General features: G+C 36.5%; 1 protein-coding gene across 1 annotated transcript; it reads left to right on the forward strand.

Moving 5' to 3' along the window:
• Positions 1–8,613: 8,613 nt before the first annotated feature.
• On the forward strand, positions 8,614–23,314 carry LOC114253032 (trypsin-4). Its single transcript, XM_028187772.2, has 6 exons — positions 8,614–9,117; positions 11,445–11,604; positions 19,259–19,449; positions 20,541–20,638; positions 21,162–21,324; positions 22,257–23,314. Exons 1-6 carry the CDS (start codon positions 9,057–9,059, stop codon positions 22,382–22,384), a joined length of 801 nt encoding a protein of 266 aa, XP_028043573.1. The 5' UTR covers positions 8,614–9,056; the 3' UTR covers positions 22,385–23,314.
• The last annotated feature ends 2,052 nt before the right edge of the window (positions 23,315–25,366 follow it).

Genomic DNA, 25,366 nt, shown 5'->3' on the forward strand with positions numbered 1-25,366 from the left:
TTAAATTTATAGCATACATTACGTACAATGGAAGACGTTTCTGCGACATATTCGAAAGTACTGTTTATTTTTTATCTGTGCTGTATTCGTTTTTGACGTTTCCATCAATACATAACCTTAAAAACTTATCCTTAAAAAATATAAATTCCAGTGCGAACCTTTCCATTATGTTTTTAAATGCAACATTAATTTGATGTTTCTGCTTCCAAACGTTTTTAAAATACCGTTATTTAGGTTATATTAGTCTTTTAACACGTTTAAACTTCCATATTTAAAATTTCTTTAGATTACGTAAACAAACCTATCTCTTGGATGTTTCATAATTGATGGTGGAAATAACATTAAATTCCATTCGTAAATTTATAATTTATAACGTAATATAAACAAGAAAGAACGTATGGCGACGTTGTTTTTGCTAAGTAGAAGGTTTTGACTTTCAAATCGCATACCTGATACTACTACAGAGAGCGTCGGACTGTTATATTTTACCGGCAGGAAAACTGATCGATCCGTATATACTTATACATATATAGACACCATAAGGTCGAAAATCAAAATACCACTGCTCACCTTCAGAAAAGTTTTATTTGTTACTGGTGGTAGGACCGCTTATGAGTCCGCGCGGGTAGGTACCACCGCCCTGCCTATTTCTGCCGTGAAGCAATAATGCGTTTCGGTTTGAAGGGTCGGGCAGCCGTTGTAACTATACTGAGATCTTAGAACTTATATCTCAAGGTGGGTGGCGCATTTACGTTGTAGATGTCCATAAGCTCCAGTAACCACTTAACACCAGGTGGGCTGTGAGCTCGTCCACCCATCTAAGCAATAAAAATAATAATAAAAAAGTGGTCGAAGTCTCAATAATCATATGAAAATAACGGCGGTCGTGTCCTCATAAAATTGCATCTTAAATAGGAAAAGCAGTACGGGAGCTGGCCGCGCTATACCATCTAGGTTATATTAAGGGTAGAGCCTACACCTAATAAAACAAGGAAATAAAACGTACAGTTTCTCTCAAAAAAAGATATAGTCAATTTTATTTTCATATCAGCAATCGGCACTAACACAGCAATATGTTTTCATGTTTGAAAAGAATTTCCGTATATACGCATTTTGAAAGGTATACATACATACGTACACAAAACACAACAAGCAAATAAGTCGATGTTATATCGAACTTGTAAACTTCAAATACTCATCAACGTATTGTCGATGTATGTCACACTGAACCACCGCAAGACGCAGTAAAAATCGAATAAAATACAATTTAAAAACGAGAATACCATCAGTTTAGTCGAAGTCAACTAAAGTAACTATATTGAGACCTTAGAACTCATATCTCAAGGTGGGTAGCGGCATTTACGTTGTAGATGCCTATGGGCTCCGGTAACCACTTAACACTAGGCGGCCGTGAGCTCGTCCGCACATCTATGCAATAAAAAAAATGTGTAAAATTAGGGAATACTCAACAATTACCGGTCAGGTCTTTATAAAATTGCATGGGACCGGAAGAAGAGCTTTCAAATTTAAAAAAAAACATTAAATTCCGTTCACCTAGTAAAAAGTTCTGAAGTCACAAAAGAAAAACAGTTGAATTGAGAACCTACTCCTTTATTGAAGTCGGTTAATAAAAATCAATTCCTTACGCAATTATACCGTTGAGGGTACGGAAACATACCGGTCGGGAAAGAGGCCGAATGATATCCGTTACTCCGCCCTCGCTGGGTAAGTAAGCGCACAAAGACAACTAGAACGAAGCATGAGGAAAGGACTTCAAATAAAACGAATTAATTGCTCGTTAACTCAATAACATCGATTATGCCCTTTACGTAATTACGAAATGATTTCGCGAGATACTCAAATGTAGGTGGAATGTAATGTGGGTCGGTTACATGGCCGTCTTCTTATGCAGGTTCACGTGGCTTAATGCCATCGTTGCATCGGAAAGCATTCGAAAACCACAAACGAGATTGAACACGCCGCTACCATTGTTCCCGATCGACTTTGTCAACATCTCGATTAATATTCACTACTACGCTGCTAGAGAAAAATGATGAATATGCAAAATCTGTGACAAAATTAATGTAACTGCGCACAATCTTGGCTTTCGTAACGAGAATTCCTTTCGAGAGAAGCTGCTGTGTAATATATTACCATTATAAAAACTATCATTTAAAACCGGTCGCGACCGAATTGATGCATTTGAGATGTGGTGCTGGCGAAAGATGCTAGGAATTCCCAGGACAGCAAATCGCACCAACGTGTCGATCCTCCAAGAACTCCAGATAAAGACGAGGCTTTCTACCGTCTGCCTACGTAGAATTCTGGAATACTTTGGTCACATTGCAAGAAAGGATCACGGCAGCTTGGAGAAGCTAATAGTGACTGGCAAGGTGAACGGAAGAAGACCACGAGGTAGAGGCCCGACACGTTGGACTCACCAGATCCGCACTACCCTCGACACCACAGTTCACGATGCTCTACACTGGGCAGCAGATAGAGGCAAATGGCGTGGAATGTTCCGTAATGAACTCTTGTTGCGAGGAGGTGGTCACGACCCTCAGCATTGAGGAAACCGAAGCAAGAAGAAGAAAGGGGTTCTCACGACGATTTTTACATTTCATGAGTTATTATGGAAGCCACCAACTTTTTCGCGCTATTGTAAGCGCCATTTTCAGATCGCGACAAAGCTCGCTACTATTACTATTATTTAGTATTATTTTCGCTATATGTTAGCGAAAAGGGCTCATCCGCCGCAAACACAGGTCGATGGTAGCTCCGATTTACAATGAATGGGCTGTATTATCAACATACGGGTGTTGAATTCGCCTTGGCCCGGATGCGGAGATCTCTTCTCACTGATTCACACCTACTGGGCTACTTTCCGAGAAACTAGCCTTCAAAAACAAAAACAAGGTCCCTCATGTTTGTCTAGACAAATATAATCATGTAAACAGCTCACTATAACAGGAAACAAACAAAAATCAACACTTGGAGCCGAGGACAGCCTCGGCTCCAAGTGTTGATTTTTGTTTGTTTATCATTAAAATAATGATAAAAGTTAATTTTTTTTTTATTGCATATATGGGTTGACGAGCTCACAGCCCACCTGGTGTTAAGTGGTTACTGGAGCCCATAGACATCTACGACGTAAATGCGCCACCCACCTTGAAATAAGTTCTAAGGTCTCAAGTATAGTTACAACGGCTGCCCCACCCTTCAAGCCGAAACGCATTACGGCTTCACGCCAGAAATAGGCGGGGCGGTGGTACCTACCCGCGCGGACTCACAAAAGGTCCTACCACCAGTAAAACCACCAGTAATAAGTCATTTGTTGCCTTTCATACAGAAAAATTATATGTTTACAAGTAAATTAAAACATAATAAGGAAAAGGCAAAAAGAAGTGGTGTAGCTAAGACTGTCCAAAGTGGATGCATCGAACAAGGCTGATTTCATTCAACCCCGTACCACTTAGGTGTAGTATCGGATACGGTGGTAGATTCTACGAAGCACTGCTGTTGCTAGGGCTAGTGTTAGCAAATTCATCAGGCTGAGCCCCGTGAGGCCGCTTACGTTAGATCAAGCTGGGAGAGCCCCTCGAGATTACCAGCATAGGTAGGCATAAAAAAGCGATAAACAAGGCTAGGTACTTATGCGCAGACTTACAATGTGATATAAACTAACTATATACAAATAATAACGAAAAAGCAATCGATGGAGACAAAACAAAAAAACACGGATCCAAATACAAAATATACACATAGTTCAAGTAAAGAACGCTTGGGCAAACAAACGTATATAAGCACTGAAGACAACCATCGCAAAAAAATTACCAGAATTGACAAAATTTACAAACGTGTCAAAAATAATTAATTTAATGTTATGTAAAAAGAAAAAAGAACAAGATACCACACGATCTATTATTACTGCGTATACAATATTTACAGATGACGTTGTATTATTACAAAACTGTGTGCTTACATTCACATTGTAAGTAAATCAATAATGTATGCTAATAAACAAGAGAACGTGATGTAGTTATACGACAAGAGGGAGCCATAATTTAACGGATTCATCGAACGAATACATAAAACTCGATTCCGAAATATCAAAAACAAAAAATACATACACACATATATATATATATATATATTGCAAAACATTAAAAAGCATCGGTTTAATCCTTGCATTACGTAAAACGTTGGGTAAGATCATCCAAGCATAAAAGAATTGAACAGAACCGATCCATCGGGTGAAATTAAATGCAAGTTGCATAATGTTAATTTGGTGCGCTGCAAGGACTCATCATACCTGGCGTTTTGGGTCACACATTCACGTTCAATATATTATATGTCTGTAGAGTATCTAGCCGATAGTAATTAAAATTAATTTTACGAACGCTATTATTATTAGCACTTTTTTATTAATACGCTTTTATTAGCTTCAGGCGTATGTATGTACGTAACGGAATCTTTGAACTTTGGACCCCCTTCAAAACGTCGAACTTACTGGAAATTTAGTATTATATTAGTAAATTTACCTATTAAGGACCGATGACAATTCAATATTAAAAAAATAATTAAATTCAACTAAAATATGAAAAATAAATAATAGTTTAAACAACTAACAAAATACGCTTTTATAGAAAATCCAACTGAAAAATAAAAAATAAATTTTAATAAATTTGAATAAAAAATAGTGCAAGAAAAAATGATTTTATAGTAAAAAAAGCGCTGGGTGCTTTTTAAGATATTATTGAAATAATAATTCTTCTACTCATATCTGTCAGAAAAATATTTATAACTAATAACACCATGCACCCCACGCTTTTTTTTAAATAAAATATATTTTACACTATTTTCAATTTAAATTTATTTAAATTTATTTTCTATTTTTTAGTTGAATTTTATATAAAACTTGTTTTTTAGTTTTTTTAAACTATTATTTATTTTTCATTTTTTACTTAAATTTTCTATAAAAGCGTATTTTTAAAACTATTAAGTACTTTAACATCAATTCCTGCCTTATCGACTATAGATAAAAATTATATAAATTAGCAAAAATCTTATTTTGCAAATTAAATAATGGAATTATCTTATCAAATTAGTGTATCAAATTGTCATCGGTCCTCGATAAATCTACAAAGTTTGAATGAAATCTGGCCGTTTAAAGTGGGTCAAAATCGCGTCTAAAGGAGTCAGTTACAAACATACATACAAGTGAAGCTAATATAAAGCGTGTAAAAAAGGAAATTTAATATTGGTTCGTTTTTTTTTTCGATTTTAAACAAGGGATATTATATATTATTTAATTATTTCCTACGTTCTGAATACTCTAGTTACTTAGTTTTCGTAGTCACAGACGACTGTACAGTGAAAGAGCCTATTATTATGGTCTCGCGAAAAAAACGAATAGTCACGAACAAAAAATATTATGAAAATTGTTTGGGATTCCTTTTGTTTTATTTTCCATGCAGCCTGCCTCCCCATCCCTGCCATGCTGCCGAAATTGAAGCCAAAAGAAAAATACCCTACATCGACGTTCTGTCTGTATATAAAGAACCAAAATGCAAGTTGTAATCGAACTAATTAATCAGAAGAGCGCAAGAAATTCTCATGAATTCCAGTAATGGGCGTGTCGTCTTTAATTGACACCATAAAGGGAATTTTCACTACGTAGACCCTTGGGCACTTATTATGTACCATCGATCTCTATGACCGTTTAATTGAAGGGATTCACATGACAAAAATCTAAACACAAGCTAAAAAAATATTGGAAACTTCAATGATGTATTTGAAATGTTTAATAATGAATCACAAAGCGACTAAAATAAACTGGCAATTCGAAATAACACCCCGAGATTTTCGTAAAAGAGCTACGGTATGAGCAGTGAAATTCACACTAAGACGCAAAAGAAGCTCATACATCAATCAATCAAAATCAAAAAATAATTAATAGCAATTAGTAATAGTAATAAAATTTCAATCTATTATTTATTTTTATTTAAACATTTTACAAGCACATCCGGTAGATCAATCATTATTTATTTGATCATAGTATTGAATATTAAACATTTAATACTATTATAGTTAACTCGTTGAAATAATAAAATTGAGACATGAGTAAATTATGATATAAAGACAGCAACACATAATATTATCTAGAGCGTTTTAAATTGAAACTACTCACTTTAATCTCGCGTTTATTAATGAAACACGGCAAATTAAACAGTAAAACTAGTTTTATAAATGTCCACAACCCGCGAATACCACAACTCAAACTTATTTCATTGATTCATATTCTGGTGTCTACAGTCCTAATTAATACTTCAATGACACTCGACATACAGTGATCTGTTTTACTTATTAAAAACATTATCTAAAACTTAATAATTTAACTTCATCAATTACTATCAAAACATTGATATAGAGTTCAATTTCGAAGTATAACACGTTAAGTAATTAGCCCTTAAGATCGTGACGTAACTTATAGTCTCTCTTACTTATTTTTTGTCCAAAACCAGTACAGTTTGTTACACGAACGCATACGCTAATCGATTTGGTAATTAATGAATCGTCTTCTTGTTACCCGGCCTAATGAGTGAAGTTCGGGTATGGATCCATATTGGCCAATGACTTGGCGTACAGTCCTATCAACATCTGACTGCTAATGTGAAGCCAATTTTTTTTTATGACTCGTGCCTTGGATTTCTTTCCAGTTTCCAGCTCCAGGTGAGCAAGGGCTCAGCTAGGAGGGGTGGGATTTGCTAACAGCTAGTTTTTTATTTATTTATTGCTTAGATGGGTGGCCGAGCTCACAGCCCATCTGGTGTTAAGTGGTTACTGGAGCCCATAGACATCTACAACGTAAATGCGTCACCCACCATGAGGTATAAGCTCTAAGGTCGCAAGTAACTAGTCAGGTCATAAGTATTGTCACACAGTAAAAACTTTTCTTTTAGAATGCTGGCCACAAAAAAGTTTATTGAATTCGAATTTCGAATTGTTCATGAAAATAAAAATGTATACTTTTATTGATCGAAGACTTTTAGAATTTTACTCATTTTTAAATATGGAGTGGACGCTTAAAGAAGACCGTGTTGCAGTTATTGCGTTGCATCGTTGCGGTTTCCAATTCAAATTTTTAACATACTGAAAAATTTGAATAAAACCAAAAGATTCGTTTATCGTACCATCAAACGATACAATGAAGACTCTAGTGTAGATGACAGGTCAAGAAGTGGTCGCCCTCGGTCTGTTAGGACTCCAGCAGTGATAAAAGCTGTGAAGGCGCGAATCCAAAGAAATCCCAAACGTAAGCAGAAACTGTTGGCCCTTCAGATGGGGTTAAGCAGAACCACGGTGAAAAGGGTGTTAAATGAAGACTTAGGGCTTCGGGCATATCGAAGAAAAACAGGACATCGTTTGAATGCTCGTCTAATGGACCTGAGACTGAAGAGATGCCGCGCTTTGTTGAAGCGGTACGCGGGAAAAAAATATCGGGAAATTCTTTTTTCGGATAAAAAAATTTTTACCGTAGAAGAGAGCTACAACAAACAAAATGATAAGGTGTACGCATACAGTAGTGAAGAAGCGAGCAACCGTATTCCGCGTGTCCAACGAGGTCATTTTCCATCCTCGCTTATGGTATGGTTGGGAGCTTCTTATTGGGGCTTAACAGAGGTACATTTTTGTGAGAAAGGTGTAAAAACGAATGCAGTTGTGTATCAAAATACAGTCCTGACGAACCTTGTGGAACCTGTTTCTCATACCATGTTCAATAACAGGCACTGGGTATTCCAACAAGATTTGGCGCCAGCTCATAGAGCGAAGAGCACACAAGACTGGCTGGCGGCGCGTGAAATCGACTTCATCCGGCACGAAGACTGGCCCTCCTCCAGTCTAGATTTGAATCCGTTAGATTACAAGATATGGCAACACTTGGAGGAAAAGGCGTGCTCAAAGCCTCATCCCAATTTGGAGTCACTCAAGACATCCTTGATTAAGGCAGCCGCCGATATTGACATGGACCTCGTTCGTGCTGCGATAGACGACTGGCCGCGCAGATTGAAGGCCTGTATTCAAAATCACGAAGGTCATTTTGAATAAACTTTAGTGTCATAAGAATCTATGTTTTGTTAAGTTCATTTTGGTATATGAATGGTTAAATAGTGAATAAACTTGTTTCAATTATTTTACATTAAACATGTGACAGAATTTATGACCTGACTAGGTATAGTTACAACGGCTGCCCCACCCTTCAAACCGAAACGCATTACTGCTGCACGACAGAAACAGGCAACGTGGTGGTACCCACCCGTGCGGACTCACAAGAGGTCCTACCACCAGTAAAAAAGTATATAATGTGGTACAAAACAACTTAATATTCTCCGTCAATCCATCCAATTTAAGATCGATGTGTATAAGTACGTATTTTCTAATGAATTTTCAAAGTACATTCAACAGTCGCACATGACTTTTAATTATTATAAAAGGAACAGACACATCATAATAATTTTATCGTAAATGTCAAACAGCAATTAAATTGAATGCGGGCGTGATGATACTTAAATCACAAGAAGTGCAAGGTACCATATTAGCCTAGACCTACATACCCCCATTCGTTATAAACTTGTAAACATTTAAAAAAACGATAAAACTAATCGAAGAAGACCTTGAAAATCTCAAATCACTATCACTATTTAAAACTTTACTTTCATCATACAACGCTATAATCAACGCGCCGATATAATAATATAACATAAAAATTTCCATATTTATTAATAAGCTAGTTGTGAAACAGCGAAAACGCAATCTGTTCAAGGTCATTATCTAATCCACCTCGGGTCCTACCACGATCCCCCGATGCTGGCGAGTGGGGTGCGCCGGCGAGCTTCGCCACCATTCGCTCAGTCGCCGCGTTGCCGTGAACTTGGCCTGGTCTGGCGTCACCCTGGCCTTATCGGAGAGGCCTTATCGGAGACGCCGCCCGCGGCCTATAATAGCGGGGCCGGCGTCTTCCCCTGACTCCAGAGTTGGCTGTGACTCCGCCAGACATGTTTCGCGTCTTCTGCCTCCTCGTCATCATCGCTGCAGCACGCGGCTGCAAGCCCTGCAGTGAGTGTACCTGTGATGTTCTTTAGTGCTCTGTGATCGTGTACATTCGAATCATATTAACGAATTTATATATTATCTCATGTCCCTAAAACAGATAAGTGTAAAATACATTCTAATTGTTTTTTTTTATTCACGTAGGTAAGTGCATTAGTTACAAATTAAAAAAAACGTACAGCCTCTAATTGAGAGAAATTACTCCATAACTTTAATTTGTAGTAAATTAATGATGAAAATTTACATTTTGCGACACAAAAGTGAAATTGGACAATTCTTCCAAACATTATTGATTAACTGACATAAACTTTTTTAAATTTAAACTAAAATGTGTGCATACAGAAGCGCTCGGTAGAATTTTCCGAGTAGTGTTTTCAAGTGCTAATTTCTACTGCTTATTCAATAGTTCACAAATCTCGGTTATGTCACTTGAGAGGCTGTAACAGCCGGAGTGCTTTTAGAGAGCGATTCGGATGCTTGAGATAAAACGATTGAAATACATATCTCGTATTTCCACGAGTATGTGTGTTAAGTGGGTCTAGAATGATGTTCACTTCACGTATTCGTATTGAACCTATCGCACTAGTATCTATCGATACTAGATGATGACCGAGCGTTTTTTTCGGTTTTTTTTTTATAACGCCATCTTGTTGTGTCTTTAAAGCGGTTAGTTGCCCTCAATTAAGAAAAATAGTATTATTATTCACCAATAGATGTCGGGAAGAGTTGATTATTGAAAACACGAATAAAACAACATTTTCTGAAAATAAATCGTAGCTAGATCGATTTATCACCCCCGAAATCCCCTGTATACTAAAGTTTATGGAAATCGTTGGAGCCGTTTCCGAGATTCAGATTATATATATTAATATACAAGAATTGCTCGTTTAAAGGTATAAGATGCAGTATCGTCCGAATGTTTTTATTAACTGGTAACTTTGTTGTGATCGTTACGAAAGAAGTCGCTGAAGTGCTGCTAATAGTCGCTGTGTTATCAGTTAACAATCTTCGCTTAACCTAGTTTTAAAGTAACAAATAATATTGTAGCACAAATACTGTGAATTTTTTCATATTTATTTACTCTAGTGTCAAAGGCATGGGAAAAGAATGTTAAAAAAATCGAACAATTAAAAACGGCGCGCTGAACAGCTTTTTAAATTTGATAGGCTTTACTGTATCCTTGGTCATGTCTTTGACCGACGGTAACCATTTTCCAATAGGTGGTCAGAAACTCGCTCATCATCGTAAAAAAAAACAGTTTAATAATAATAAAAATAATAATAAGCCCATTTTAAAATTACAAATATAAAACTTATGTTATTGGAACTCCACTTCGGGTAAAGGCCTCCGCCAGCTTACTCCACTCTTCTCTATTGTTGGCTTTGTTTCTCCATTCTTCTCCTGTTGTTGCTATTATTTCGTCGATCCACTTGCTCCTTGGTCGTCCTCTTCTTCTTTTGCCCATTGGTCCGATACTTCAAAAGTTCTTCTTACTAGATGATTGAAATTCAGTATTATCATCAGCCTGTATCTCTCCACTGCTGGATGTAGGCCTCTCCCATAACTTGTTAAATAAAATTTATGAAAGCGTAACTTAAAATCTCAGAATTTCTTATACCATGCCTCAAATCGACGAGAATTCTAAACCTACGCGACAGCTTACACGCTTTTAGCCAGGTCATAAGAATTCATAGCTCCGGATTATTGGAGACAATAAAAACAGAATTAAGCCGGAAGTAAAACGTTTTCATTTCGCAGCATTTATGTAAAAACAAGTTTTAGCTGTCTGTTTTGTTCTTTTGAGCTCATTATTCGGAATTTTTGTCTCGCCGTAGATGGCCAAAGGGCTGTTCGCCCACAGCTAATTACTGTGTGGTCAACATCACTGTAGTTATTGGGATCTAGACAGTGCGTCGCTAATATCGTCGTCTATGGATAAGTACAAATTTCCAGTCTCGATGTTTAGCTTCTTTTTTTTACTACCTATTCTAGTAACCTCGGGTTATTCTAGATTCACCGAACTAGTAGGTGAGCTCGCGAGACCCAAATCTGACGTAAAAATTATGATTTTTTTCTTTTTCTTACATAAGCTTGATGCTACTTGAAGCTACAATAGCCTTGAGTTGAGAGGCTATTTCAGCGTAACCTTAACTAGTAAGTGGGCTCAAACCGGAGTGATGCTAACACTGACCCTAGCAAGAGCAATGCTTCGCAAAATCTACCACCGGATCGCAAACGCGACCCACTGAGAAGATCCGGCGAGAAACTCAGTGGGCTGTGTCTATGGGTTAAAATTATAATTTCAGTTGTGTTACAGCGTGTGTATATTGCAGCTTGCGGGGTGGCGCGCGGCGGCAGGGTAGTTGGCGGGGCGGCAATGACGCCTGGCGAGTTCCCGTGGCTCGCTGCCCTCAAGAGAGACGGCAAAGTGATCTGCGGAGCCACAGTCGTAGCTCGGGACCATCTCATCACGGCCACTCACTGCGTACACGGGTACATACGACTGCTCAGAATCACTTATTTTAAATAATTAAAAAAGGTTCTATCATATACTTTGAGGAAGGAAATGCTCGCTATCCTCTGTTTTTAAGATCGTTCATTGATAGATTCTAAGCTCTATGGTGTACTATTAATAATGCCGAATGCATCAAACATAATCAACTGATTTTTTTTATCGCCTGCCAACAGAACGACTCAAAAGACCTATATCTTAAAAAATGGAAGAAAAAAAAACCTAAAAATAAATGTAGGAAATTAGAAACGTAATCATGAAATCGTTTCCAAAATCCCAAGTAAATTACAAAGATAGCAGCATAAATTATGGTTATTTTTATTGCGTATTGGTTTTAGAAAACTGCGCATCGGATTTTAACTGCCGAAGTGAGCTCAATGTATATATAAAATGACTGCCCCGACTGATTGCTCCGTGGAAAAATAAGCGGGATGGTTGTAACTACACATGCGGACTCACAATACGCTCCATCACCAATAAAGCCATTTTTTATTATTCCCTAATTCATGTAATCAGAAACCAGCAATTTGACAATTTTCTGTGTGCTTACTCGGAATATTTTAACGTTCTCGATAACGTAAAAGTTAACTCAATTTTGTATGCAGTTGGAACAGCGTCCCTAGCGACAAATATAGGCAAACGTTCCAACTCCATACAAATTTGAGTTAACTTATACGCTATCGAGGACGTTAAAAAACTCGCACTAAGCACACTGGTCCGTATTAAATGTCGTATTTTCATTTATTTAGCGTCAGTTGCAACGAAATGAGCCAACACATCGGTAGTTTTTGTAAAAAAAAAAACGGAATTATAATATGTAACAAAGCAAATCGAATGTGATCTAGAAACTTTCTCGTTCTTAATTTTTTCATCACAATGCCCTTGATCAATAATGCCATGTGGCATTGACCTTCCGCGCTAACTATGTCAAACGCGAAATGTGTGACTTATCTATGTTCTACAATTCTACACACCGACCCTGTGTGGAAACAAAATAAAACTCATTAAGTATTTGTTTTGAAGAATACAATATTCTTTGTAGTGTTAGCAACAAATCAAGATTCATTTTCCACAACATTTCCAACAACTCATTAATCAGCATTGCGTTGACAGTCTGATGTTTATCTTGTCAAGTTTCGCGCGCTTATGGCACGAATCTTTTAATGTCGCCCGCATTGACATATTGGTGAACACGACAAAGTTCCTGTCCAATTTCAACCAATTTTGTTTTTTTATTTATTTATTTTCATTTTCCATAAATTTTGATTGTAATTCGTAAAAAGAAACAAAATGCTAAATCGATCCAGCGCTTCTCAAGTGGTGCGCTTAACTATTGTACCGAATTTAATTTTTATTTTATAACAGTCAACCACAGCCACGTTTCGATGCAACTTTTTTTTTTATTGCTTAGATGGGTTGACGAGCTCACAGCCCACCTGGTGTTACGTGGTTACTGGAGCCCATAGACATCTACAACGTAAATGCGCCACCCATCTTGAGATATAAGTTCTAAGGTCTCAGTATAGTTACATATCAGTATAGTATCAGTTACTATACTTAGTACCATGCTAACTGTTTGGAAAACATCAAACTCTTCAAATTACTCGCAAGCCACCGATCTTACGTAGATGGTACTAACAAAGAAACCCTCCCTGGAGCGCCAACAACTGTTTTACCAAGTTTCTTCACAACCAGGTTAGAGGTTACAAACAAACAAAACATCATTCGAATTTAAAATTCCACACATTCTTTAAGCGAATCGTGATTTACCGGTATCTGTGCAATAAAAAGGGCCTGAACTCAATTCTGAACTTTTACATTGTCGATAACTTTCATTGCAACGTTTGGCGAGAGCTTCGTGGCTATGATTCACAACACGCAAACGGATAAAAATTCAAAATCCTTTTTTACTTCCTACTTATTCGCCGGTAGCGTAAGGGGGCCTATTCCAGTTACGAGTAAGTTAGCTCACGGGCTCAATCTGAGAGAATTTGCTAACACTACCCCTAGCGACAGTAGTACTTCGCTGAATCCACCACCGGATCGGAATCGCGACCCACTGAGAAGATCCGGCGAGAAACTCAGTGGGTATATTCCATTAATATTTTACAAGAATACTGAGATTGACATCCGGCATTAACTAGTAAGGCCCGCTTAGGTCTTAGGGGCCCGCAATTACCACCGCCTTGCATGATTCTGCTGCAAAACAGTCGAACACAATTGACACTTGGACTGTAGGTCTCAAGGTCTAGTGCCGTAAAGACGTTAAGCTGTGTATATAAAAAAAAGAATCAGCGACGGTTTTTTTTTGCTTTTTCTTTACGCCTGCCATATTATTTTGACTAACGAATCTATATAGCTCAAATTACATATAGTAGCATCATAGACGCATATTCACAACGCAATGATGTTAACCGGCAGTTTCTAAAAAATCGAAAAATAGCTAATGTTTATTCAGGCAAAAATTTGTAATACAAACCACAGAATATTTATCTTAGTAAAATAATTAACATCTGTAATGCACCGTTGGTTTATGAAACAGCAAACAATAGAATTAGTAGGTGTGCTGTTTGGAGAAAGCTGTAGTCTCTCATTACCATAGATAATAAACTTAATATTTAGGACTCATTACACTTGACTATGACAGCAACGCTAGAGCCTAGATTTATTCATGAAGGTTCCATTATTCTATTTAATTGGCACACGGGTCAGAGTCTTGACCTCCTAGACTTAATGTCATCATCCGTATGCTTCAAGTGTCTGCATCAGTTTTTTTTTTAATGATTATCAATATACAGTTAGACGCTATGGTTTGATAAATTGAACTTTAAGAATAAAGTGGTAATTGCATGTTCTCTCGTAATTGGATTCGAATTAGGACGCAAAGTTTTTAAATACGGAGATTTTTTTGTTGAATCGTAAAAATACTTTCTATACGCGTATGCCGCGACATCAAAAAGAAAGTTTTATTTATCGTACACGTCACGTGCAAAGGGCGCAAAATATTAACATAAAAATGCATTGAGTTTGAAATTCGAAATCATTTACAGCCGAAGATTGAAAAAAAAAACTAACTGAATCATAGATAAGTATTGAAAGACCTAGTCAAAACTTAAATACTACTACTATTCGAATTAGATAAGGCGTTTCAAGTAAATCCGTTGGCACCCCGATTCCTTTATTCTAACCAACACATTGGGTAAATTATCACAAATTCAAGAACAAGGTTTCAAGGAAGCAATACTTAGTTCTATTTGTACGATGAATGGCTATTACGAACTTCACTGGACAATAAAAAACATATTTAGTCGTCAAATTCTTCGTTTTACTTTTTAATATCAATAAAACAGTTACTACAAAAATCCAAAATGAAGTACTCTGACTTTACAGAACATTATAGGTACTGTAACGAATCATAAAGCTCATTAGATATATTGTCCTTCTTTGACTCGCGGTCGCTGTTCACTTTGTGTTAAAATATGGTCGGATTATTTCAAGTTTCTGTGCAACTTCCCGTTCCCGTTCTTGGCTGTCGTTTTCGGCAATTGTAAATATTCAAACGTATTGATTTAATTGATGCGAAATAATTCGATTAACTTGATATGAGATAAGATTGTTAAGATCGTTATCGAGGACAAGACGATGCAACGACATGCCGCCCGGTTAAATTTTAATGCGATACACTTACCTGTGTACTTAGTGCGAGTTTTTGAACGTTCTCGATAACGTAAAAGTTAACTCAAATTTGTATGCAGTTGGAAAAACGCCCCTAGCAGCAAACGTTTTTTTATTTTTTATTTTTTCCTACCGAAGCTGGTAGCCTTGAGAGGCTATTCCAGCGTAACCTAAACTAGTAGGTGAGCTCACGGGGCTCAAACCTGACGTTGCTAACACGAACCCTAGCAAGAGCTGTGCTTCGCAGAATCTACCACCGGATCGGAAACGACCCACTGAGAAGATCCGGCGAGAAACTCAGTGGGCTGTGTCTGAGGGTAGCAAACGTAAGGAAACGTTCCAACTACATACAAATTTGAGTTAACTTTTACGCTATCGAAAACGTTAAAAAACTCACACTAAGCACACTGTCCGATACAATGATTTTGTTATCGATTGAAACTAATAGTAGCCTACAGAAAAATATTTTCCAGACCTCCCTTAAAGAAGGACATGTCATGGACAGCTGTCAAGTTTTGAATGAACTACAAAAAGCTAGCTCTAAGTTCACAGCAATTGTCTATAGACGCTATAACGAATAGTGTTGTAATGTAGGTAGCTGGGACATTTTAACCACTGTACCAAACAAAATTAATTTTATCCTTTCAAAAAATTATAAAGGACACGAATAACCCACTTTTATGCGTTGACCTCCAAAGGGCTCGCTTTCTACATGCTCACGTAAGTAATGTAAATTTACGAGATATCCGCAAATGCATTGTTTATTGTGAAGAGCAAACATTGTAGCTGCAAGGAGCAAGACGTTCGAAATGATTGCACCACCACCAGTTGTTACGAATCGAAAAGATTCCGTTATCTTCACATTGTATGTAACAAACGTGAAAGTCAACAATCGGGGTGCACTCAATATTTTATTTAGCCTTTGATTCGCGGCACAAAACAATTATTCGCGTCTGGAAAACGTACTATCATAAGTTTGAGGCAAATTTTCATTGTTTATTCTAATAGGGACAATGAACTTTATGTGCTTGCAACACAATTGTAGTTATCGATTTGATTAAATTAATCGATTTTTTTTGTAAATCGATTTTTCTTAAACAGTAATTTACAGTACCGGTATGTACATTCTTGTTGTCTTGTTTAAATAAAACGCAATTCGTTACTCATTACCTAAGTAGTGAATCATATCACTTCGAAGGAATCAATCGCGATGGAATGTTTGAAGATACCTAATGCAATAAATTAGTTTTATGGACATTTCAAAATAATCGTCCGTTTTACCGTTGCGATATTGGTTAGTTTATCTTGGCATTTCTTTGGGAATTTATCAAATTTTTTTTACAGTTGTAGGTTTATATGTTACCGCATGTTACGATGCAGCATGCTGTTTTTTTAGGTTTTTCTTGGCCAGCAAAGCAAGTGGCTTGTTGCGACAAATACAATCTCAGTCACGTCAGCATTTTGTAAATGGTTAAATAAACTATACATGTGTGGAAAATAAAAGTCTTAAAAATACTGGTATAAAAAATCATTTTAAAGTGCAATTACGCTGATACTATTAACCTACACATATAAATGTATCAAGATTGGAGAAGGATGTGTGAATTTTTGTTCGAGATTCCATATGTACCTACCCTATACGTGTGTATTTAAAAATTAAAACTCAAAAATTAAAACAGCTGATAGTGCTTGTGCTTCATAGAACTTTAACACTATGATTTAGGTTTAAAAATTTTACATTACACATAAAATCCAAACTGAAAATCTTCGTTTGAAGTCAGTTTAAAAAAAAATTAGCTAACTTGTGAAATGTTCTGAATATTATTTTCTACATATGCTTCTTTATTCCTTATTCCTCTCCAACTTTTTTTTTAAATGCTACGATTAATTTTCTCAACCTTTGCGTTTCATTGCGTAATTTATTGACTAGCTTGAGTAATTTAAATTGGGCGTGTTCAGGTGTCAATCGTCAGATTGTCACCCCGGCGGTTGTCAATCTTTCATGTTATGGTAATATTCCTGGCTCGGTGATGCTATACTTAGCGTCCCTGACTGGTGCGCTGGGGGTCTGGGGTTCAATTCCCGTATTGATTCCCGCGTCGACACATCTTGTCCAACTGCTGGTTATTTCAAAGAAAACGCTATTATACTCTATTCCAATTACGAAGTCCCTTTTGAAACGCCTTAGAACGTAACTCTTCACGTTTCGCATAATTTGAAATAATAATAATTTTTTGTTCATGGTCGTAAACATCATTTAAAAAATAGACAATCAATCTAAATCATTATACAATTAATTCACACACACAATAACATATTATGTCTCATGGGACTTCGTAATTGGAATAGAGTATAGCAATAAAGCGGCAAATTACACTTTTGTATATTTTTTTTATCGCTTAGATGGACGAGCTCACAGCCTACCTGGTGTTAAGTGGTTACTGGAGCCTATAGACATCTACAACGTAAATGCGCGACCCACCTTGAGATATAAGTTCTCAGGTCCCAAGTATAGTTACAACGGCTGCCCCACCCTTCAAGCCCAAACGCATTACTGCTTCACGGCAGAAATAGGCGGGGTAGTAGTACCTACCCGTGAGGACTCATAAGAGGCCCTACCACCAGTTCAATGGTTTACGTTTGTGTTCATTTTAAATTCGTGCAAAATCAAGCGTAGTCTACACTACTCTTAAGCTTACTCTATTGCATTTGTGAATGACATAAAAATGTCATATGTAGTTAATCAATGACAATAAAATATCACGTATTAACATAAGTCTTGCATAAGCGCGGTATGTAATAATTTATTCAGAGCATAACATGCGGGCAGCAGTTTCACAGTACGGATCCAAGGTCGCATCATAGCAATCAGGTCAAGAGCGTTTCGGATGCATTCAAAACATCTTTGTGTTCTAATAGACTGAGGCGAATGAATTTGTTACACGCGCGACAACTGGTCTTGCATTTTGATGGGGGTTACAATGTTTTGAGACGGTCTTGTTAGCATAAGAAAAAAAATGGGTAGACCGCAGAGAGCTCATTGGCCTTGAACAAGTATAATCGACAGGCTTTTTTATTTATTTATTAACTAAGCGACTCCAAATAGGGAGGAGGTACTCAAATCAACTTTTTTTTTATTGTATGTATTACATACGTCAAAACTTTTTTCTAGGTGTATCGATTTTGATGATTTATTTATTATTTTAAAGCTGGTGCTTCTCATGTGGTACCACTTCAATTTTGTCAACATCTGGCTAGTATAGTTTTAGGATTTAGCCTTAATAATACACTTTAATTTGGTTACATTGACAATATAATGATTAGCGGGTAGAGGGCAGAAAGATCCTTGATTGGCGACCACGTACTGGCTAGCGCAGTGTGAGACGGACGACTTAGTGAGAATCGTTGAGTCACGTTGGATGCAGGTGACATTGGACTGTCCGCACTGGAGATCAGTTGGAGAGGCCTATGTCCAGCAGACAGTAGACAGGCTGAGATGATGATATGATTTTGTCGAAGTCTGTTTTGTTTTTAGTACGCTTTTATTAGCTTCAGACGTATGTAAGTTTGTAACGGAATCTTTGAACATGATTTTGACCCTCTTCAAAACTTTGGATTAACTCGAAATTTGGTATAGGTACTTATTAAGGACCGATGACAATTCAATATCAAAAAAAATATAGAAAAAATTTAAATTCAACTATAAAATGAAAATAAATAATAGTTTAAAAAACTAAGAAAATACGCTTTTATAGAAAATCCAACTAAAAATAAGAAAATAAATTTTAATAAATTTGAATTAAAAATAGTGTAAGAAAATTTATTTTATTGTAAAAAAGCGTGGGGTGCTTTTAAGGATATTATCAAAATAACCCTTCTACTCTCTGTTCATAAAATATTTATAACTACTGATACCTGAGAGTGTGATACTGAGACACTGAGAGTGTTTTGTCTTTACAGAATCGAAGCATCCAGAATATCGGTACTGATCGGTGAATACGATGTGAACGCGTCTAATTCTGGAGGTTTTGAAGTCTCCCACGTGGTGCAACACCCGGACTTCAACAGATATTCGTATGATTATGACATCGCTGTACTGAGACTCGCCGAACCTATACCGGATCATTTATACCGACCCGCCTGCTTACCGGGTAAGTTATTGTTACGAATGACCTACCCATATAAATAATTCTTCACCGTAATTCTAATTATAACTCCATTGAATTACAACAAAATCTTCTTATTCGCGCTTCGCGCTTTCACTATTCGCGGATTTTAAAAAATGCGACCCAATTACTTTAATCACGGATCTAATCGGTACATCGGTACATACACTACGATAAAGAGAATTCCAATATGTAGATATCCAATCGAATATTCTTTGTAAGCGTGATTCTATATTCACGTTATTCGTATTCGCGACCTATTTTTGTAACTTAAACCTAGCGAATAAAGAACTTTTACTGTATTGCGATATTTAAGTGTAGACTTTACGATCATAATTATCTTCTTCGGTTCCTTGCAGTGATTCATTCGAATAGAACTCTCCTTATATAAGTCGTCTATGCCTAACGTGACCATACGTCCCGCTTTCAGACTGTCTGGCCCGCTGTCCCCAACGGGAACAAAAATGTCCCGCTTTCATTTATTTTATCTGTTGTGCATGTGTTTAAAACTTACCGAATACTTACTTATCCCAAAACCTTGTTGTATTACAAAACACATACTAAAGTAGCTCTATTTTTGCTGTAGAAAAATAGTTTTCTGTTGCGAAAATTATTTATAAATATTATTTTAAGGGCAAGTTAGTGTAAGAATTAAGATGTCAGTGAGGGTATAATACCATAATAAATTATTTCAAGTAATTTTTTTAACCATTTTTTTTAATTTGCACTTAAATATTACATCTTACCCCGACTTACCCTATATATGTATTTATTTATATTACGAAATTCCATAGGCGACCCGGTTTGACACGAAAAAAATGGTCACGTTATCTATGTCACGCTTTTAAAGTCGTTTCGACTATGCCTACAATGCTTCAGGAAGTGGTTCTAAAGCCCTAAATCCGGCAGCATCTATCAATTTGAATTATTATTCAATTGGAATCAATTTCACATCGAAATACTGGTTATCGCTTATTCGTAGAAGTACTTTTTTATTATTATTAAATACAAGTCATTTATATTAAAAACATTCCTAAAAACACTACTAAAATTATGTTGTGTTTTTTTTTTTTCAGAATCACAAAACGATTTTTTGCTGGAAGGCGTTAACGCAATAGTTTCTGGATGGGGCAGTACTATTGAAAAAGGATCTACGTCTAATATTCCCATGAAGGTAGATTTAATCATTTACAGACCATAAATAACCTTAATTGGAATACGAGACTTTTTGGCGCGAACGCGAGGAGCGAAGTTGTGTGAATTGTTTTATTTTGTCTATTTAGTGTTTCTTCATGTTTAAAAGTGTAATAACGGTGGTTTATTAACTGTTTAATATCTGTAAAAGTGCAGCAATAAATGAAAATGAAACAAAGCCGCTGGACTTGCTTCTCGGGATCCTCCAAAAAGACCACTGAAAAAGTCTCAGTAAATAACCACCATTTTACTGAGAATATATTTCATGACATATCATCTCATCTCATCTCATCTCATTTCATCGCAGTTGATGAATGTCTCAAATTAATCACTTCATTTCATTTCACTTCATATTAACATTTGTCATGTCAAAAAGAATATAAATGATTAGGCTGTGATACCTTTACCTTTCCAGTTAGAAAAACAGAACTACTAGTGAATACTACTTAATTGGAATACAGGGTGTTGTTTTAAGTGTTTTTATTATGTATTGTTTTCGACAGGCTCAAGTACAAATTTGGGCTCAAGAAGAGTGCTCGGCGGCGGGCTACGGGCGGAAGAAGGTAACGCCGCGGATGCTCTGCGCCTACGCTCCCGACAAAGACGCTTGCACTGGCGACTCCGGAGGTCCTTTACTTGTAGCGCAACCACATTACACTCTCGTCGGTAAGTTTTCAATTCGCTACGATAGGGCTTAAGTGAAATACAGAAACGGATATAACTATTTTATCTTTATAATTAAATCGAGAGGTGAAAGGCTATTCGGTTTAAGCGTCATTTTTGCTACTTTACAGGAGAGCCACTTGAAGTATAAATTTTTCAAAAAAATTCTGATCAAAAAATCTTGTTCAGCTATTTGAATGGAGTGAATTTTATTCGAAGGTTAATTAAAAACATCGAACTGTTGATGCTAATACAAAATAAAACGCACCTATATTTACAAAGATAAATGTCGCGTAAACCAATTAATAACCTTTCACCCTTCGAATTATTTTCTATTTAATAAACTAAAAACATCACTCTTCTTGAAATTTAAATTGATAGCTTAGGCCAGGGATTCCCAAACTTATTTTGTCTACTGACCACTTTGAGAATAAATTGTTTTTAGTGCCCCATTTTTTCACCTAAAAACCACTATAGCAAGAGCTCAGTCGGTGTCTGAGAGTCCTCCTAGATGAAATTACAAATCGCCTCCCAAGGCTCTACACAGCACCCCCTTTTTTCTGGGTGTCTTAACGCCCCCTCTAGGCCTGCAGCACCCCCAAGGGGGCGTTATCGCCCACTTTGGGAAAGGCTGGTTTAGGTAATTTTAGCTTTAAAAAGTCTGAACCACAGAAGTAAATTAAAGTTATAAATACGACAGTGGTTACATACAACTAGTGCGCTTATAATTTTTCGTTTTAAAACGTTACCTAAATCACACTTGTTCTCAAATTATCTCCATTCTATAACAAATTGGTTTCTTTAATCTTGATGGCGTGTAAAGAAATATGTTTTGAAGTTAATTTAATCCTTGATTGCTTCCCGCGGCTCCTCGCGCGATGTTCAGAGACCCATTTAAGTTTCAAACTTATTTGCAATATCATTTGTTGTTTCAGGTATTGTGTCCTGGGGCCGAGGCTGCGCCAGACCAGGCTACCCTGGAGTATACGCACGAGTAGATACATTGATGCCATGGCTTAAAGCAGCACTGCGTCATGCTTGCACATGCCAACCACCATCATAAGGATAAAAGATTTCCAATCCTTTAAAGTTTTCTAGCTTTTTAATGTGTTGAAGTTCTAATCTGACCGATTATACATTTGCCCAACTATAATAAAAAAAAAACTGTAGACAATGTAAAGTTGCCATACTAGGAAAAAGTTTTTAGGCAAAACTTAAATTGAATTATTATTGTAAATTTTTTGACTTATCTACAAAATCCTTTTAAAGTTTGTGCTGTAAGACTTGTTTTATTCTAAATATCATGAGACTAAGTCAACAGGTTGAATCGTATCACGTGATATATATTTTAATGGTTATTATGTACTATATTTTATACATTGAATAAATTAATTTAAGAAATTAATTTCTAAGTGTTGGACAAATAAGTAGATAAACATGAAGGAATGACGGCTTGATGAGTTACTTCTACATACTATTATTTTGAGTATGTATGAATGCATCAAAAATATATTACATAAATATATATACTAAATTAGAATTAGAAAAAAAAAATTGTGTTGTTCCGCAAAAAGGGCACCTTTTTTGAGCGTATTTGAGCCGTCAACTTTTTTTGTACAACTTTTTTTTTTCGGCCTACCTTCATCGGCCGCGATTACAGTCTTAAGGATTAAGTATCACCATTGAAATATATCATCGAAATCGTTAAATCTATTGAATCAAGAGAATCCGTAAAAACATATTTAGGCAAGTAATTAATCAGTATTAGTGATAGCGTAGTGCCTTTGTTTGTTGTAATACTTGTAATTGCTAGATTCCTTTTAATGTTTTAATGTTAAAAATACTAAGGATAGAAATAACAAAATGGCTGTGATTAAAATATAATTATTTTAAGGATTTTATTGTGTTGACGTTTTTCTACGATTGTTGATCATTTGTTTACATATTATGTAATATAAGCTCCTTGGCAATTAAATAAATATTTTAATAAAAATATTGAATTAAGTTTTTTGTGTATCACAAAATGTCGTCAATTAATTGAGCAAAAACTTTGGATCCACACCACAAAGCCGGAACATTATATACTAACTACTTAGTTATTGTATTTAATTTGCCGGTACAACTTAATCTCCTAATACTGAAATTCTATGATTTGATTTGATTTGATTCTATGAAATTATATGATAAATTTTTGAATTTCTTCGATTTTTTTCAATTTGTTAGCGGCATGAATAGGCAGTAAGTACAATAGCTACCTCATGACCTTACCATAGCGGTATTCCAAAGTGACCCACCACCAGTAAAATGTTTTCGTGACTAACAAGAATTTAACATTGCGAGAATTTTAGACCTACTCGTTTTTTTTTATTCATCAGTTTTGCTTTTTAATTTGCCAAATGCCAAACTAAAACATGGGCCTTAACAAAAAATATAAACAATAAAATTGCTATTTGCCAACGAGCAATGGAAAGAAGCATGATAGGAGTAAAAAGGGAGGATAAAATAAGAAACATTAACAATAGGAAAAAGACTAAGATACAAGACGTATATAACTCTAAAAATAAAAAGGCTAAAATGGAATTGGGCGGGACACATGGTCAGAGGAAAAGAAAAATGGAGCAAAATAACTACACATTGGTACCCAAGGAAAGGCAAGAGGAAAAGAGGCAGGCAACAAAAAAGATGGGACGATGGTATCAGGCAGGTTGCGTGCATAACATGGAGTAGAGTAGCCAGAGAGAAATCAGAATGGAGTAGATTAGAGGAGGCCTTTGCCAACTGGCAAATGGACTTACAGAAAGTAAAGAAGCACCAAATACGTGAAAATTTTTAATTTTGTAAAATAAATATCACTAGTCAGGTCATAAGTATTGTCACACAGTAAAAATTTTTCTTTTAGAATGCTGGCCACAAAAAAAGTTTATTGAATTCGAATTTCAAATTGTTCATGAAAATAAAAATGTATACTTTTAGAATTTTACTAATTTTTAAATATGGAGTGGACGCTTAAAGAAGACCGTGTTGCAGTTATCGCGTTGCATCATTGCGGTTACGCGCCAATTCAAATTTTTAACATACTGAAAAATATGAATATAACCAAAAGATTCGTTTATCGTACCATCAAACGATACAATGAAGACTCTAGTGTAGATGACAGGTCAAGAAGTGGTTGCCCTCGGTCTGTTAGAACTCCAGCAGTGATAAAAGCTGTGAAGGCGCGAATTCAAAGAAATCCCAAACGTAAGCAGAAACTGTAGGCCCTTCAGATGGGGTTAAGCAGAACCACGGTGAAAAGGGTGTTGAATGAAGACTTAGGGCTTCGGGCATATCGAAGAAAAACAGTACATGGTTTGAATGCTCGTCTAATGGACCTGAGACTGAAGAGATGCCGCGCTTTGTTGAAGCGGTACGCGGGAAAAAAATATCGGGAAATTCTTTTTTCGGATGAAAAATTTTTTACCGTAGAAGAGAGCTACAACAAACAAAATGATAAGGTGTACGCACACAGTAGTGAAGAAGCGAGCAACCGTATTCCGCGTGTCCAACGAGGTCATTTTCCATCCTCGCTCATGGTATGGTTGGGAGTTTCTAATTGGGGCTTAACAGAGGTACATTTTTGTGAGAAAGGTGTAAAAACGAATGCAGTTGTGTATCAAAATACAGTCCTGACGAACCTTGTGGAACCTGTTTCTCATACCATGTTCAATAACAGGCACTGGGTATTCCAACAAGATTCGGCGTCAGCTCATAGAGCGAAGAGCACACAAGACTGGCTGGTGGCGCGTGAAATCGACTTCATCCGGCACGAAGACTGGCCCTCCTCCAGTCCAGATTTGAATCCGTTAGATTACAAGATATGGCAACACTTGGAGGAAAAGGCGTGCTCAAAGCCTCATCCCAATTTGGAGTCACTCAAGACATCCTTGATTAAGGCAGCCGCCGATATTGACATGGACCTCGTTCGTGCTGCGATAGACGACTGGCCGCGCAGATTGAAGGCCTGTATTCAAAATCACGGAGGTCATTTTGAATAAACTTTAGTGTC

Source organism: Bombyx mandarina, chromosome 06 (assembly GCF_030267445.1).
Source record: "Bombyx mandarina strain Sakado chromosome 06, ASM3026744v2".
Lineage (NCBI taxonomy): Eukaryota > Metazoa > Arthropoda > Insecta > Lepidoptera > Bombycidae > Bombyx > Bombyx mandarina.